Genomic DNA, 16,165 nt, shown 5'->3' on the forward strand with positions numbered 1-16,165 from the left:
ATTTTGGTCGAACGGTTCCCTGAAATTAACATTGGCTTCTTGTGATTAATAATTGGAATTTCACTTAAGATGAACACCACGTCTTAAGGGTTGCATAGTTTTTCAAAGGGTTTTCATAAAATATAATGAGTCTCTCATGTTCATATTTGATCCGAACGTCCAAACGGATTGCATGTTAGATATACGTTCTATGTTGGAGGTTCCAAGTAGAATATATATTAGGAAAACCAAACCTTCAAAGTGGCATGTGTAGATCATAAGTAATTGGTAAAAATACATAGGCTTGCTAGGTGATGGTGGAACCCTAGTGCTTTTATAAATTGGTATTTAAAACTCTTTTCTTTCACCGTATTAGTTTTGGGAGAATTTACTATTTGTATTTAATTAAAATTTGTTTTTAATATTACCCAATTTCAAAATCTTTTTTCTCAATTTTTAGTTTTAAGTAGTTAATTAGGAATTGTTTCTACATAAATTATTAAAATAATCTTTGTGGAGAACGACCTTGCATGAGCATCTATACTACAACATCCTTGTACTCTTACAAGTATTTTATGTGATTTTAACCCTATTTGTGTAAGTGGTAAAAATCATATCAAAGGACATGGTCTTTGGATAATTATCCATCCTTAGGGAACATGTCCCCTTTAGATACATAGTTAGGGGCAATCGCGGGATGATGATTTTTCAGGCTCAGAGTAAGTAGATTGGAAGACAGTTACCTCAGAAGTCACGTCATACACTCAACAACTCCAAGCAGAGATGGATTAACAGAGCAATGGTGCCACCATCATCCTCTTTCGAAGCAGTGGGTGATGCGGTAGAAACTAACACACAAATTAAACCCTTTTTAGACAATTGTAGTATACGTAAGTAGGGATCGTTCTAGGCCGGGGATTAGAAGGGATGCTAATCAACACAAATTAGACTTAAAAACACAAAGCTAGACTCTAATGACTCAAAATTGACCAGACTGATTCAAAACAGCATAAAACAAACAAATTGACTCAAAATAGGAACTAAAGGGTGACTTGGACGAATTCTAGACTTAACTTGACTCAAAATACTAACGGGGGACATGTTTGAACGAATTTTAAAACTAAAACTAAGTAACTTGCAGAAAACAAACTAATTGATACTAAATTGGGGTGAATGAAGGGGGTGAAAGGCTAGCTAGAGGGTCATTCTCCACACATGACACATATGCAACACAAATCGATCGCCATGTATTATTCCTATAAACCATGAATGACAATGCCCCAAGTTAACCATGAACTGCACCAATTAACCATCAGATTTTCCTAAATTCATTGAATTGGACTCAGCGACGCAATCAAATTATTCTTATCAAGTTCCCTATATGAACTGCATGATAGAGATACATATCAAAGATCATTAAGTTCTATGAAAATCATAAGCATTGACATGGCATTCATAACTATGAAAAGCATGATACTCCTGCCAGGAATTTACTTAACACAATCATGACTAGTGATTTCCACTACTTATAAATATAAGTTCATAACTATTAGGTGAAATTCCCTTATATTTTGGCATCAAATTCATGCATGCAAACTAAGTAGGCCTCCTTAATCAACATACAAGAATAAGTTATATCAATCAAACAGATAAGTAAATTGCGTTCACGATTTATGAAACAATAACTGGATGTAATCAATTCATATCACACATATGTTCATGGCTTTGAATTCACCTCTAACTAAAACGAAATTAGTTCCACATGTTTGTCATAGTTGAAAAGCAAATTAAAACAAACATTGAACTAAAACTAAGGATAGAATACACCTAGAAAAGCTCCATCAATCCAAAAGCCTTGGATGATAGGCAAGGCTCCAAGCTCTTCTTCTCCTTCATTCCTTGCAAAGCTGCGGCACTATGTATTTTCTCCCTAAAACTCTGTCTCTAAATAATCCCCCCAAGCTGCGGCACATTGTAACTTATATATATGCAGACTCACGGCACCAATCCTTGGAGGACAAGGATAGAGCACGGCACAATTCTAGGAGAAAAGGAATTACATTGTTTGCATGATTTTAGGACTTCTAGAATCAGATGGGAAGGATTTAGAAAAGGATAAGGACTCCTTTTTGTAGCTGGGGATGAGTTTAGATAATGTTGGATTAAATAGGATAATGTTTGGATAATATGGGATAAGATAAGATAAGACTGGATAAGATAAGATAAGGTTGGATAAGATCTCCTTGTTTTCAGCTGATTCCTTGTCTTCCAAGCCTTAATTTAATTCTTCCAGATTTGTACCACATTTTTAGCATCATTTGTCACCAAAAATGTCCATCCATTATGCTCTATACACATGTTATCCAATCCAAGTCCAAAATTGCTCCAAATTGCTCCATTTTGCCCTTTTTTGTCACCTTTGCCAATTGGACCTACAAACACACAAAAATAGTTTAAATCACTATAATAAATAGAAACTAATTAAATGCAAATAAATAAGCTAACAAAGTCGCATAAATATGCTCCTATTAGTGGGTGACGTCCGAGCGACTTCGCTGAGAATGATCATGTTTGTTCTGCAAGACACGGGGATCTGATCCGGTATGGAATCAGCTAGATCCTCTATGTCTTGAAGTTCCTACAATCTATGAATTTGCATGCGCAACAAGTAATAACACACCTAAAGATGATGCAATATCTACCTCTAGATATCCTCTAGAATAAGGATTCTATCCTAAATTGGCCTCTCTCCTGACTAGTACAAATACACACTTTTAGGTTTGTCTTTGATAACGCAACCAATGATCGTACTCTAATTCTCTTACCCACTATGGTGAGTCGATTTCATTTATATATTTTACCCTATTCTTAGTTATAATTTATTGGTTATTTTGGTAGGATTTTGATACTTTGTTATATATTTTCAATGTAGGACATTTGACTTCCTCTTGAGCATAAAGTGAACAAATGGATGAATTTTGGAGTAATTACAATTGGAGGATGTTCGTGAGTCTTTCAAGATGATTATGTCAAAATTCCTGATTTTTCTACAAAGCTGTTTGACAGTGGCAAAGAAAAGAAGGCCCAGCGCGCAGCTTTCCTAGATTAACGTTTTTAGATGTTTGAGGTATTTTGGAGGTTAAGATGGCATATTTTGAGGAAGGTTCCAAGATTTGTTGGGGACATCTTAAGCTTTGAAATAGATCAAATGGAAGTTGATTTGGTCAGTCAAAAGTCTGTTTTTCCGAGAAGTTCGAATTTGACTTTAAATAGGAAACCTTTTATTTGCTAGTTTAATATTTTATTATGTTTCCTAGTTTTATTCTAAGACCTTTATTTTATGTAGTAGTATAAATAAGGCTAGATAAATTTTATTTGAACCCAACTATCTTATCTTTACACCCAACTAGAAAAATTTGCCTACCAAACTTCCAAATTCACCCTTAAACAAATTGAAAAAAAAAAAAAAAAAAAAAAAAAAACAATTTTATAAACCCAAACGCAAACGGCAAAAATATCTCTCTACACCCATTTTATTTAATCAAGTGAACCTAACCCTAATGCCGGCAACCATTCTCCAAAATCGTTGACACCCACCATCCCCTATACACTCTTTTTTTCTATTGTTATTATATGATGAAGAAAGTATCTTCTTCTTTTTTTCATTTGATCGGGTTATTTTTACAAGCACATGTTAGGTGGCGTTGTTTTGTTGTTCTTGAGCAGAAATTAAACAAGTACATTTCTTTTCTTTTCTTTTTTTTTTTTTTTTTTTTTTTTTTGTTAGCTCTCTGTTTTTCTCTAACAGTTAAAAATTTCTATCTTCTTCAATTTGGTTTTAATGTTCACAAATACAGAATACATTCTTCTCTCTCTGATCTTATCTTCTTCCTCCCTCAAATTCGTAACCAAATTGAGAAATTCCAGAAATCAACAAAATAGCTATCAAATTCCAACAATAATATCATCAAGAACAACTTCATCAACATCCGAATTCATGATAACCATGTGTATTCTTTTTATTGTATCTCATATATATGGGGTGAGAGAACTGGGCACAAGGCATCCTTATTCAACTAAAACTTACATCAGACATGATTCTGTGACTCCTTCTATCCAAATGTGAGTTGGTACTTGGGTTGTTTGTCAGGGGTAAAAATTCCAAAGTGTTTCTCATCTGCATTACCTGCCTTGAGGTTCTCATCAAACATTGCAAAAAGATAAGTCTCTATAGCTTTACCAGGCCTCTTTGGAGTCCCAGTAGTACTCGTCACATGCTTGATCAAATTCTGGTAGAATGTGGCTGCGTTCTCAGGGGTTGCTTGATTTCCACCTTCAGAAGGCCAACCACTCTCAGATACGACTATCTCCACATTTGGTGCACCAGCTTTTTCAAGAGCTGCGTACTGAGCGTCCAGGAGAGCGTCAAAGAGGCTAGGGTATCGAGTCCCGTCTGGCACTACAACCCCTTGTGAAGTGAACAAGGCATAGGCAAGGTCTATGCTACCAGGGTTGTCATTGTAGCTGAAGTAAGGGTACACATTCACAAGGAGTGGGGCCCCATTGCTGACGAGGAAGTCGATGACTGGTTTTATGAATTGGTTTGCAGGGTCAGTGTATACTCCATCGGAGGGAGGGTAGGCATTGGTCACAAGAGTTGTGTCAATTGCTGTAGAGACCTTGATTTGGCCTTGCAGATTGGCTGCTACAATTGCACTGTGGATGTTTTGGATGGCAGGCAGGAGAAACCCGACCTCTGCAGCACCGGGGCGCACTTCGTTTCCAACAGCGATGTATTTGAATTTAACATCAGCTGAATAGGGTTGTACGTTCTTCTGGACCCAGGCAGTTGCAGCTGCAGCATCATTGAGGGCTTGAAGCTCGTTGTTGAGGATGGTGACAGTGAGTTCTATGTTGGAACCTCTTAGGGCTTGCAAGGTTGCTTCATTTGGTTCATAGATCCTCATCCGCCCGATGCCATTGCTTTTGTACAAGTCGACCACTTCTCCTTCAGCTGGTAAATTGTTGCCGTTTCGTCCATAACAAACACCAACAGATTGTGCACCTGAAATAAGTAGATGATTTGATCCATAATGTGGTGAGTTTTGGGTTGTGGGAGAGAAAAAAGTAGAATTTCCCGTAAGAAATGTTTGAAAGGATGAAACTTCTAGTTAAATACTCCATAGCTACAATTTCATCTAAATAAGATATTTGACAATTGGAGCAACACCATAGAAAAGAGTAACAGAGAGAGCCAAACGAGACTCTTTTCTTTTGCTGCATGGATTTTCAGTTATTAGTAAAAATAAAATTATATAGTTTTTATTTTTCATGCTTGAGTTATGAGGAGCGTATATGGTGAAAATGAGGAATGAAGAAGAGTGGTTGAAGGTTGGTATAAGAGAGAGATGTAAAATAATGCTCAATTTGAATGAGAGAAATAAACTTCAAATTTAGACAAGAATTTATAAATTAACATTCATCAATTATTTTGTAGAGATTCATAAACATAAAAATTTAGAATTTCCGTTCTAACCAATCTTAGAAAATAATTTTGATTAATTATAAGGGCATACAAAAAGAAAACCAAAAGTTATTTCAAGTTGATTTCACTTCGCCCTTCCTTTCTTCTTTATACTTTCCCTCGCATCTCAAGCACAAAAAATAATAATTAAATATCAATAACCAAATGAATGTCAAGTGGACTCTTAACTAAAACGTGTAAATATAGTATCGACACAATTGTTGGAGAAAATTACTCACGTCAGTCCAATCAGTTAAGCTAGAAAACAGTAATCAAATTGTAAAAGGCATAATTAAAAAAATTTAAAAACGATATATATATATATATATATATATATGTATATATGTATATATGTAAAAATGCAAACTACAGACAAGCATGAAAGTAAGCAAGACCTGTTATTTGCAGGGCTGGCATCAAGACAACAAGTAGTAGCAATATGGAAGCCATGAGAGCTTTTCCAGTTTTATATATGTTGGAAAAATGCATGAAGCTATTGGAGAAATATATAACTTAACTAACATATATTGATTATATATATAGGCCTTAGTAATATAGAGTTTTTTCCCCAAACCCATTATCAATTAGGCAACGACCCATTATCCCGTCAATCACTGCGTGAACTACTGATGACAATGACTACCTGCGGTTGCATAAAAAATATGACAACATCATGAAAACCTGCCAGATGCGTAGTTAGGAAGAGGTGTTTCAATTCAAGTGAAATTGATTAACCTAAATAAATAAACAAAATTGTGGTCAATTTTCACAATCCTTCTATCCATGTGGTTTAACGTCCATCACAGTTTGGTCCATGTCTTTGAAATAAAATCCATAAATTTATCAATGTTACACTAATATTCGCCACCTCTCTATGAGGATAATTCTTGTCACGTTGCGTGAATCATTGATTTATAAATTCTAATTGTTGAATAGATCAGTCACACACACACACACACACACACACACACACACATATATATATATATTTTTTTTTTTCCTCATGCGAAATAAATTAGGACTTGTTTGAAAGTGTTTGTAAAATGATTGAAAGTGCTTTTAGTGAAATTGACTTTGAAGTCTAAAATCATAATAAGTGTTTTTTGGAAGAACTACCAAATATGTACTTCTTGCTTCTTGCAGGAAACACTTAAAATACTTTTTCACGATCTACTTGAATTTTTACTAAGGATTAGTTTCAAAAAAATTTCACAAAAAAAAAAAAAAAAACAAAAAAAACGTTTTCAATCAGTTTAAAAATATTTCAAAACGAGTTCTTAATTTCTCAAAAGTAGTTTTCATTGTGGCAGATACGCACCGATGGTTCTTATGTAAGTATTATTGTGTTTTGTTGTGGTGGTTATGTAGGGAATTTATTATTGTGTTGCGTATTAAAGATTTGATCACTGTAGAAAGATGGACCAAGTCAGCACCCCTCTTGTAGCCATCGTCGGCATTTCCAATTTCCTTGAAAAGTCATTGAGATCCATTAATATACCCCAAAACTGCCGGGGTTCCATATTTCAAACTCTAGACTCCGCGTATAAAATGACAATTAAACTAGATTGTGATCTGAACAACGACAAGTGTTGGAAAATTCTTGTTCAAGGTAGCTTAATTTCAAGATTAGACTAGTATACGCTTTTTTTCATACGTCTTGGCCTGAAACATCTTCATTTATACCCGTTTCATACGTTCATATGACTTTAGCGTGTGTATACATAATCAATAGTTTTTTAGTACGATAAAATTGACATAAACAAAATCGTTTTGCCCAAAATTAAAATTGAGGCAAAATAGTTTGACCAAAAATGCATATTTTTAACCAGATAATATTAGGGAGATTAAATTTGCAAACTAAATGATGTGATGATTGATGATTGAATTATTATTTAAGCGTTGATTAACGTGTTTATTTCTTAGTAGTGACACATCATTTGATTTAAAATTTTGATCTCTCTTGCATTACTCTTTTTAATCTCTTCTCATTGTTTGAGACGATACTACTAATCAAGTCCTTTGATACTCAGTGAAATCATATAAAACTCTAACTTGTTGAAGTGACATAATTTAGGTTTACATGCATACAAGGCACCTTACAAAGTTGAAAATAAAGGGTTTAGGGTAGATTTATTCTCTACAATCTCACAATTCTCAAATATTACTTCAATAATTTATTCTTCTCCATAAGGAGGTATTTATAAGATTACAAAGGAGCAATACTAGGAAATAAATCAAAACAATCATTTGTCTACTAGACAAGGAAACCTAGACCAAATCAAATCATATCAAAACCCTAATTAAATCATATAAAATCATTGATTAAATCAAATCCTAAAATACTTTCCTTTTTATTTTCCAACACCCCATCTCAAACTCATGATGTGAAATCATGAGTTTGTCAAGAAGGAAATCTTCATTGATACGCTGAAACTAACGCCAATCTTTTCAAAAGCTCAACAAATCACAATCTATCAGAACTAACGCCTCTTTTCAAATGCCCAATTGGAACTAGCGCCAATCTTTTCGAAAGCCCAATTAGAACAAACGTCTCTTTTCGAAAGCCCGACGAACAAACCATAATCTTCAGAACTAACGCCTCTTTTCGAAAGCCCAACTGGAACTAATGCTAATCTTTTCAAAATCCCAATTGGAATGAATGTCTTTTTCTGAAAGCCCGATAAATAAATCTCTTGATATGTTGGAACCAACATCACTTTTCGAAAGTCTAGTTGGAACAAACGCTAATATTTTCGAAAGCCCAACTGAAACTAACGCCTCTTTTCGGAAGCCCCAATCACCAAATATCTCCTTTTTTTTTAAATATCTTTTTGGGAATTGTTATTAGCACTCCAAAAATCTCATTCTACATTCCAAACTTTCTATATTAGGAAAGAAAAATACACCTATGAGGAGTGTAAAATGAGATTTTTGGAGTGCCAATAACACTTCCCATCTTTTTTTTTCCTCCTTTTTCTCTTCTTCATGGTAGCAGAAATTTATCTTCTTCTAACAATTGTAGAAAATCTTCACCCTCAGGTTCATAGCATGTGGGTGCACGAAGAAAATTAGCTTCGTTCACCCATAGGGAAGCACTAATTGCAAAGTGCAACCAAGAATCGAACTCTGCTCTGATACCAGGTTGAAAATAAAGGGTTTAGAGTAGATTTAGAATTCTCTACAATCTCACAATTCTCAAATACTACTTCAAAAATTTATTCTTCTCCATAAGGAAGTATTTATAAGATTACAAATGAGCACTACTAGAAAATAAATCAAAAGAATCATTTGTCTACAAGACAAGGAAACCTAGACCAAATCAAATCATATCAAAACCCTAATTAAATCATATAAAATCACTAATTAAATCAAATCCTAAATATTTTCTTTTTTATTTTCCAACATACATAACATAATTTAGGCCCCATTTGATCTCTAATATTTGATTTAAGGTATACTGAAAGTAGATGATAAATATTTTATCATTTTAAAAAAAGATTGGAACATGATTCTAAATATTGCTAGGCGGTAGATGGCCTGCGAGAAGGGCATGCGCCTCCACAATTGTTTTATTTTATTTAATTTATTATTTACTATATAAATAGGTGTATACTTATACTTAATGGGTCTGTTTTTAGAAGCTTTGCTGCTGCTAGATTTGTGATTCAAAATGAGGTTGGTGCTAGGAATTTTGGAGAATATACATTTTTTGTGGTTGAGGCGTTAGCGTTACAGTATGCTCTCAAGTTTGTAAAATTAAAGGGATTTCTGAAGATCAGTGTGGAGGTAGATTCCAAGTTGGTTATTGATGCAGTTCAGAACAAGTCTTGCACACCATGGAGGCTCAGAGCTATTATTGAAGATAGCCATTGTCTAGCGTCCTTGTTTCACCATGTGAATTCAAATCATATTTATCGTGAGGTAAACTTTATAACGGATGGCTATTACTAGTGTTGGTGTCACATCCCAACCCGAACCCCCATCACATCCCGAGCTCGACTCCACCGTAACACGATATTGTTCATTTTGGGCCCCGACCATACCCTCACCGTTTTGTTTCTGGAAACTCACACAAGAACCTCTCAGTGGGTCATCCATCATGGGATTGCTCTTGCACGATCTCGCTTAATCTCAGAGTTCCAATAGAACCCGAAGCCACTGAGTTCTCAAAAGGCCTCGTGCTAGGTAGAGACGGGAATATACATATAAGGTTTACAGGATCCACTCCCTTAGGCGATGTGGGATCTTCTAGTTGGTTTGTTAATCTTTGATTTATTTTTTATTGTAATGGGTTTGGTTGTACTAGAGGATTCAACTTTCTTTGTTAACCAAAAAATAAAACTTCTCAAAGTGCCTAGGTGTTTTTGTATCAACAATTATGTGTCTTCTCAAAGTCAAGGCTTCTTCTTCCTCTTCTTTTCATTGGTTTCAAATATGGAGGTTGGGGGATTGGGCATTTTTGGAGATGTTATCGTTTCAAATCGAAGCACTAATGGTATGTTTACTAATTCGTAATGAAAATGAAGACAATAAGTTGGGTTATGGTTAATGAGTATTCATCTGTTTATTAGACAAGGAGGAATTAAAACGGGCGTCTACATGAAATAAGGAATTCAATTTCTCATTTTGGTAAAATTTAATTCTTTGGAGAGAGGTAAAATTCAGATTCCGAAGTCTATTATTGTTATGAGTGATGTCATACAATTTATAAAATTCCAAGTTTACCTTTTTTTTTTTTTTTATAATAAACGATATTAACTACACTAAAGGAAGGGAGTGAGCTTAGCCTGGGCTAGTAGTAATGTGGTTCCAATAGTAATAATTATCTTTATCTTAACTACCTATTAACAATACCCTAGGGTGAAACGGCAATTGGTCTTATACCACAAAATAAAATATGGGCATTAATGTAATTTTGCACATACCAAATTTTATTATTTTTTTTCACCCATATATCATCGTAACATATTTCTAATTTTATAAAACAAAAATATATATATAAACATCTCTCCATTCCCACGTTTTCTCTTCTTCACTCCCTTTCTTTCATATTTCTCTCCAACTTCTCTCAAAAAAACAAAAATCTACTTCATACACACAGTGTTATAATAATTAAAAACATTTTTGAAGAAAAATTAAAACTTTATTAGAATCAAATATATGGCTCGTGATTAAAATAATTTTGTTCGGTTCTTTTTAAATTACAATTTTATTAAAATAATGTTTTTGGTGAAAAAAAGACATTTTTATTATCTCTATGAATTAACATATACAATATTTTATGGGGGCAATTATTATTGACACTTCATAAATGTAACATCCTATATCGTCCAGAAAAGTGGATCCTGTAAGCCTTATATGTATATTTCTATTTCTACCTAGCACGAAGCTTTTTGGAAGCTCACTGGCTTCGTAGTTCATCGGAACTCCGAAGTTAAGCAAGTTTGCGCAAGAGCAATCCCAAGATGTGTGACTAACTGGGAAGTTCTTGTGTGGGTTCCCAAAAACAAAACTATGAGGGCGTGGTGGAGGCCTAAAGCGGACGATATCATGCTACGGTAGAGTTGAGCCCAGAATGTGGTGGGAGCCCGGGTCGGGATGTGACTATAAATCTAATTGTGTACTATCATAACAGTGTCAATTCTGAGATTTTAGGGGCTTGTGCGGAAGATAATAAATGGGCCCTTATATAAATTTTTTTGCTACAAAGCTAATTTATACGTTTATAGTTGCATTAATAAGGGATCTAAATGGAGTATAAGTTGTGAGTTATAGTTCAAATCAACAAAAATCTAGAAAATAAATAAATAAAAACGCAATGATGGCAAAGCTGAACTAGAGACTCCTCTTATGCATATAGATACCACATTTCTCTTATTCACATGCAGAATCTAGAAAATTTTATAGCGATGAAATCACAAACCAAGTTGGTAGATATGTAGATGATATGATCTTTTAAGGGGTTCTTAGGATTGGGGCCTGTGTAGGGGCACCTATTGTACATGTCAATAACCTACATTGTCTCATAAAAACTTTGAAGTGCACTTTTAAAATTTTTAGAATGCCCATAACAATTCTCTATTTTATTTAATGAAGCACTTTAGTAATTATATTGGTTTTCTAAATTAGTATATAACTTACATGGAATTGATATTCTTAACTGATTCCAGAAAAATTTAGTAAAAAACTATAATAGGAATTCGATTTCTGACTATATCCCATTACAACTTCTCAATTCCAATCAACATCAACTCAAGTCCTCTTATTTCGATTACAAATTAGTAAACGAGCCACATAAATAGGATAGGAAACGTGGCGGCATAGGAACCACGAGAACCCCTACTAGTAAAAGGAAAACGGCAGTTTACAGGATCAAGGCTCACTTCATGTGGTACAAATACATGAAGGCAAAATTCTGACAAGAATGTAAACGTATTGAATTTCGAAAAATTATAAAATCCTTTCAACTTCCTCACCCTGAAATATTAAGACTAGAATAAAATAAAGAATCTCCCACCCCCTGTATCAGTAACGTGTCAACAATATATTTTGTGGTTATAGTTTTCTCAGGCTCAATCATTCTTTTAACATACCTGTGCGTTTTGTAAGCCATCAGAGGCTTCTACTGCAATCTTTCGGTCCACGTAGACATCATTTACTAATTGCAGGCACCTCCTAAAATGTTGTGAAGCACCTTCAACTTCCCCAAGAGCAAGATAACAGCTTTAACAATTTTAAGAAGAGATGCAATGAGGGAAGCTCATGTTATTATATGAAAATAAAAGCAATTATGGATTTGTGACACAGAAATTCTATGCCCGAACTCAAAAATTAAAGCAACAAGGCACATTCAATAGGAAATCAAATATGACTAATCACAAAACTAGCACAACAACAGATGCAAATTATGAGAAGTGGAAATTTGAGAGCCAGTAAAATATCTTAATTAGAACCATACAATCCAAGATCAACTACTCAATATTGCACATGTGCTGGTAACTACAAAATTCTAGCAATAAATCATATTCAAAATTAACCAAGAATTATACCAAGAGTTGTTTAAATATTGTAAAGTGAACTGTCAGTAAAAACGTACTAGATCTCATGAGATGTTTGCATAACTCATCCGATTTTATGTCCGAAATTGAGATGAATGAAAAATGAAGCTGCATTAGTGCAGAAGTTCATGATGGAGATTCCAAAGAAAAAATATCAAATAGTAAAGAGATACTCACTTGGAACCTCTAACCTGCACATTGAGGAAGTTGGGATCAATTGCAGCAGCCATCATACAGTCCCCAAGTGCATCTCTTATTCTTCCAAGAGTCATACGTGTTGCTAAACAGTTGCTATAGCATAGCATTAATGCCCTAAGACAACTTCTAGATGTCACATTTCTAGAAACACAATTTACTCATTGTGTATAGCAGTCCTCAGCTTTAGGCAGATCCCCATTAGAGTAAGCTTGGTTTCCCCTGGAAATGTATCACATTCAACAAAAAGAAGCTACTCTTTAGCACAGAGGTATATTACTCCACGCAGAAGCCCAAATATAACTAAAAGGAACGTCATACAATGAATTTAAACATAAACAAAGATGATTAAAGTGATTATAACTTCTGACCTTAGTCGCCACTTTTCAAATGCTTCCTGAGCTGCGGCTGCTTCAGCAGAGAAAGAAACAGTCTCTTGCTTCAACTCCTGTTCCTTACGCACTCCAGAATTATCTCCATGTCTGCGTTGTGGGTTAGATGACTCTATTTTCTGATAATGTCCCGGTGACATATGTGCTGAAGTGCCAGAATAGGGCAAAAACTGTGAAGAAGATGATGCATATGGAATCTTAAAATTTGGAACTACAGTATTGGTCTCTTGACCCGCTTTTACCAGAATTTTCTTTTTCTGGAGGCGTTTTGATGCAGATACTTGACTTTGAGCAGCAGAAGAGGCAGCAGAGGAGAAGTTAGACCCACTTCTATTGTCTGTCCGTGAAGGGAAACCAATGTGCATCCTTCCGTCAGTATCATGGCTCTCCAAGTATGAGCCTGAACTGGCTTCAGTTTCTGCCCAAGTATGGGAGTTATCACCATTAAAGTCTAACTCCTCAGCTGTAGACTTAAAGCTTTCAGTTTCAACCTCGGACATAGATCCTTCAAGAGTGCCTTCAGCATCAACACTACCATCGTGACGGTACTCAAAACTGCCCTCTTTTGCTTCTCTGTTTGTTGCATCAACTTCATTTATATCCAGACGTTCTGTAGCCATAGCCAGATCTACATCAATAAGAATAAGATTATTTGAAACTGTAGGTACTGAACAAGTGACCAAATTGTTGTTAGGTAGATTAAATGACAGAAGAGTACCTTTTCTTCCATCAAAAGTATCCTTTACGTTCAGATTCTTCATCTTATCTGGAAGTACATTTTCTGAGGTTCCGGCTAATGAATAACTATCCTTTTTACTATTTCCAAAGGCAAACTTATTCACATCATCGGCAGAAGGCCTGTCAGTACTTCGATCCAGCTGCACAGTCTCTTTAATGTTCAATCTCTTCTTCAACTCATTTGGTAGCTCTGGTTCCACGTTTTGGCCCAAAGAACCATCCACATTGTCGATACTACCCGAACCAAACTTGGTCTTATCATTAGCATTGAAATTAAACTTTTGATCCTTACCTGCCTCAACAGATTCACGCTTCTCAGCACCTTCAATGTTCAATTTCCTCATATCCTTGGGAAGCTTTGACACAATGCTTTCATCAATACTAGAGTTCTTCTTATTACCATTTCCAAAAACGAAACCACCTTTATCCAATCCCGGAGCTGAATTCAAACTTCTTGCATTAAAAGTGAAAGCACCCACTTTGGTATTCAAAAACTCATTGCCGCTCCCAATTTTCAAATTCCTCATCTCATCAATCACTCCTTTCCCCAAACCTCCACTAGAATCCCATTTCCCCGAATTCACAGTCGGATCAATCCTATGGGCCCCAAACAATTTTGCCTCATTCCCAGTCTTAGGGGTCCCAAATGCCCCAGAAGCTGAAGTTCCGGCTTCTGCCCCGGATGAGACTGGATTCCAACTCTCCAAAGACGTTCGAAACGGATTAAATGCGGGACAAAACTCAGTTTCCTGAGAGGCTGCCGGCTTCAAAACCTGAAAGGCCGAGCCCCTCCTCACCTTCGCAAGCCTTGGCCTCGAAAGCCCCGACCCCTGCCGTGAAACGGGCGGGGTATTGAAGCTAAAACTGGAGTTTAACTCCTTCGAATTCGAAGGTGCATCCCCGAATTTGACGAGTCCATGGTGCTTGACAAACTTTAATATTGCTCGGACTGATCTGGCAACGAAAACCCAGTTTAATCAAACGAGAAGGGCCGAGAAATCTGACCGATATTGAGGTTTGCTTGTTGCTGCTGATGGGGGTGCACCGGAGCTCTGGTCTCCAGAAACGCCGGCGAATGCCAACGCCGGAGTCATCAAATCATCAGACGGTTGAGGATTGATTGATTGAAGATCGTGAGGCTTGATCAAATCTTGGTTTGTTTGTGGTCAATATTAACGATTGAATGCAAAACATATATAAAAAAAGAAAAAAAAAATTGGACCTATTAATGATTAAAAGGTCAAGCTTTTGGGTTTGGGTGATGCGTTCGGATTTGGGTTTTGGTTAGAAGTTGGAAGGAAGGGGAAAGCAAACGGAGGTTGTTTCCAGAAGGGTCACGGATTACAACAGAGCAGGGGGTTCACTTCCAAAAAGTTCACTTTTGTTTTCATTTCTCTCTTTAATTTTACTTTATTTCGCTTTCAATTCTTTTTATTCCTCTTTTTAACTTTTCTTTTTTTTTTTGGGTTCAGTATTCGGATTTGGTTTTTTTTCTTTTCAGTTTTCCCAACCCACCTCTACGGTTAAGTACGGATAATCATCCACTTTTTCAAGGTGATTTCATATTGGTACCAATTTTTTAAAAACATTTCAAATATCTACCTAATATTTTGAAAATTGGACATCTATGAAGTTACAAGTGTTAAGTAGTGACATAAACTAATATCCCCATGGACATGTTTGTGATTTCACTTGCACAAAAAATGTCTGTTGAGGCCCAAAAAAATGTCTTGAGCAAGCCCGACCTAGTCTCAAAGCCCAATTTTCACGCGAGTCCCAAGTCAAGCCTATATACATGCAAAGATGTGGGATCAAGAAAGGAATATATTCACAATCATGTCATGCTACGGTTATTAAACCAGAATTTATATTAATCACGCCATGCACATGCCTATTCGTCATGCTAAAATAAACCCAAGTCACATGCTCAGGCTTGTCAAGTGAATTGTAGTGTAGATGGTTACATAAGTTTATTGGACCCATGTGGAGTCAAGATTATGGAGGACTTTGGGCTGCTTGGGGGCCCAAAAATCCAAGCTCATAACCCTTGTAGCCCACAAAAGCAAGCATTGAGAGAGACCCCTTTCCCTAGCAATTAGTTTACCTATTTCCCTAGCAAGCTAACCAATCCAATTAGAAAGAAACCAAATCTTAGCTCTAAGCTCACTTGAAAGTTCAACAAAATAGGCATTTAATGAAGACAAAGGTTGATTTCCCCTATCCAGCTCATGCAGAAGTTCAACGCTTGAAAGCCATGAGGTGCGTTACCAAAAGTACCG

General features: G+C 35.7%; 2 protein-coding genes across 8 annotated transcripts; both read right to left on the reverse strand.

Moving 5' to 3' along the window:
- Nucleotides 1–3,973: 3,973 nt before the first annotated feature.
- On the reverse strand, nt 3,974–6,055 carry LOC103955889 (glucan endo-1,3-beta-glucosidase). The gene is made up of 2 exons (XM_009367802.3): nt 5,899–6,055; nt 3,974–5,044 (listed from the first exon to the last, which is right to left on the reverse strand). The coding sequence occupies exons 1-2, from the start codon at nt 5,990–5,992 to the stop codon at nt 4,092–4,094; spliced, it is 1,047 nt and encodes a 348-aa protein (XP_009366077.2). The 5' UTR covers nt 5,993–6,055; the 3' UTR covers nt 3,974–4,091.
- Nucleotides 6,056–11,528: 5,473 nt separating this feature from the next.
- LOC103955888 lies at nt 11,529–15,684 on the reverse strand. 7 transcript variants are annotated; one of them, XM_048574845.1, is made up of 5 exons: nt 13,867–15,677; nt 13,717–13,776; nt 13,128–13,632; nt 12,739–12,978; nt 11,529–12,226 (listed from the first exon to the last, which is right to left on the reverse strand). In XM_048574845.1, the coding sequence occupies exons 1-4, from the start codon at nt 14,411–14,413 to the stop codon at nt 12,918–12,920; spliced, it is 1,173 nt and encodes a 390-aa protein (XP_048430802.1). In that variant the 5' UTR covers nt 14,414–15,677; the 3' UTR covers nt 11,529–12,226; nt 12,739–12,917. The 7 variants fall into 7 exon arrangements, with proteins under 7 accessions (XP_048430802.1, XP_048430799.1, XP_048430801.1 ...); XM_048574842.1 differs by having other exon boundaries at nt 13,717–15,684; XM_048574844.1 differs by having other exon boundaries at nt 13,128–13,776.
- Between the last annotated feature and the right edge of the window lie 481 nt (nt 15,685–16,165).

This window comes from the organism of the source record quoted next, unplaced genomic scaffold (genome assembly GCF_019419815.1).
Source record: "Pyrus x bretschneideri cultivar Hongxiangsu unplaced genomic scaffold, Pyrus_bretschneideri_v1 Contig75, whole genome shotgun sequence".
Classification (NCBI taxonomy): Eukaryota; Viridiplantae; Streptophyta; class Magnoliopsida; order Rosales; family Rosaceae; genus Pyrus; species Pyrus x bretschneideri.

Coding starts and splice junctions, on each gene's coding strand:
- LOC103955888 (XM_048574841.1), bottom strand. CDS start 14,413: ATGAGGAATTTGAAAATTGGGAGCGGCAATGAGTTTTTGAATACCAAA. Junction 12,979..13,127: donor TTTGAAAAGTGGCGACTAAG/GTCAGAAGTTAT, acceptor ATACATTTCCAG/GGGAAACCAAGCTTACTCTA.
- LOC103955889 (XM_009367802.3), bottom strand. CDS start 5,992: ATGCATTTTTCCAACATATATAAAACTGGAAAAGCTCTCATGGCTTCC. Junction 5,045..5,898: donor GCCAGCCCTGCAAATAACAG/GTCTTGCTTACT, acceptor TACTTATTTCAG/GTGCACAATCTGTTGGTGTT.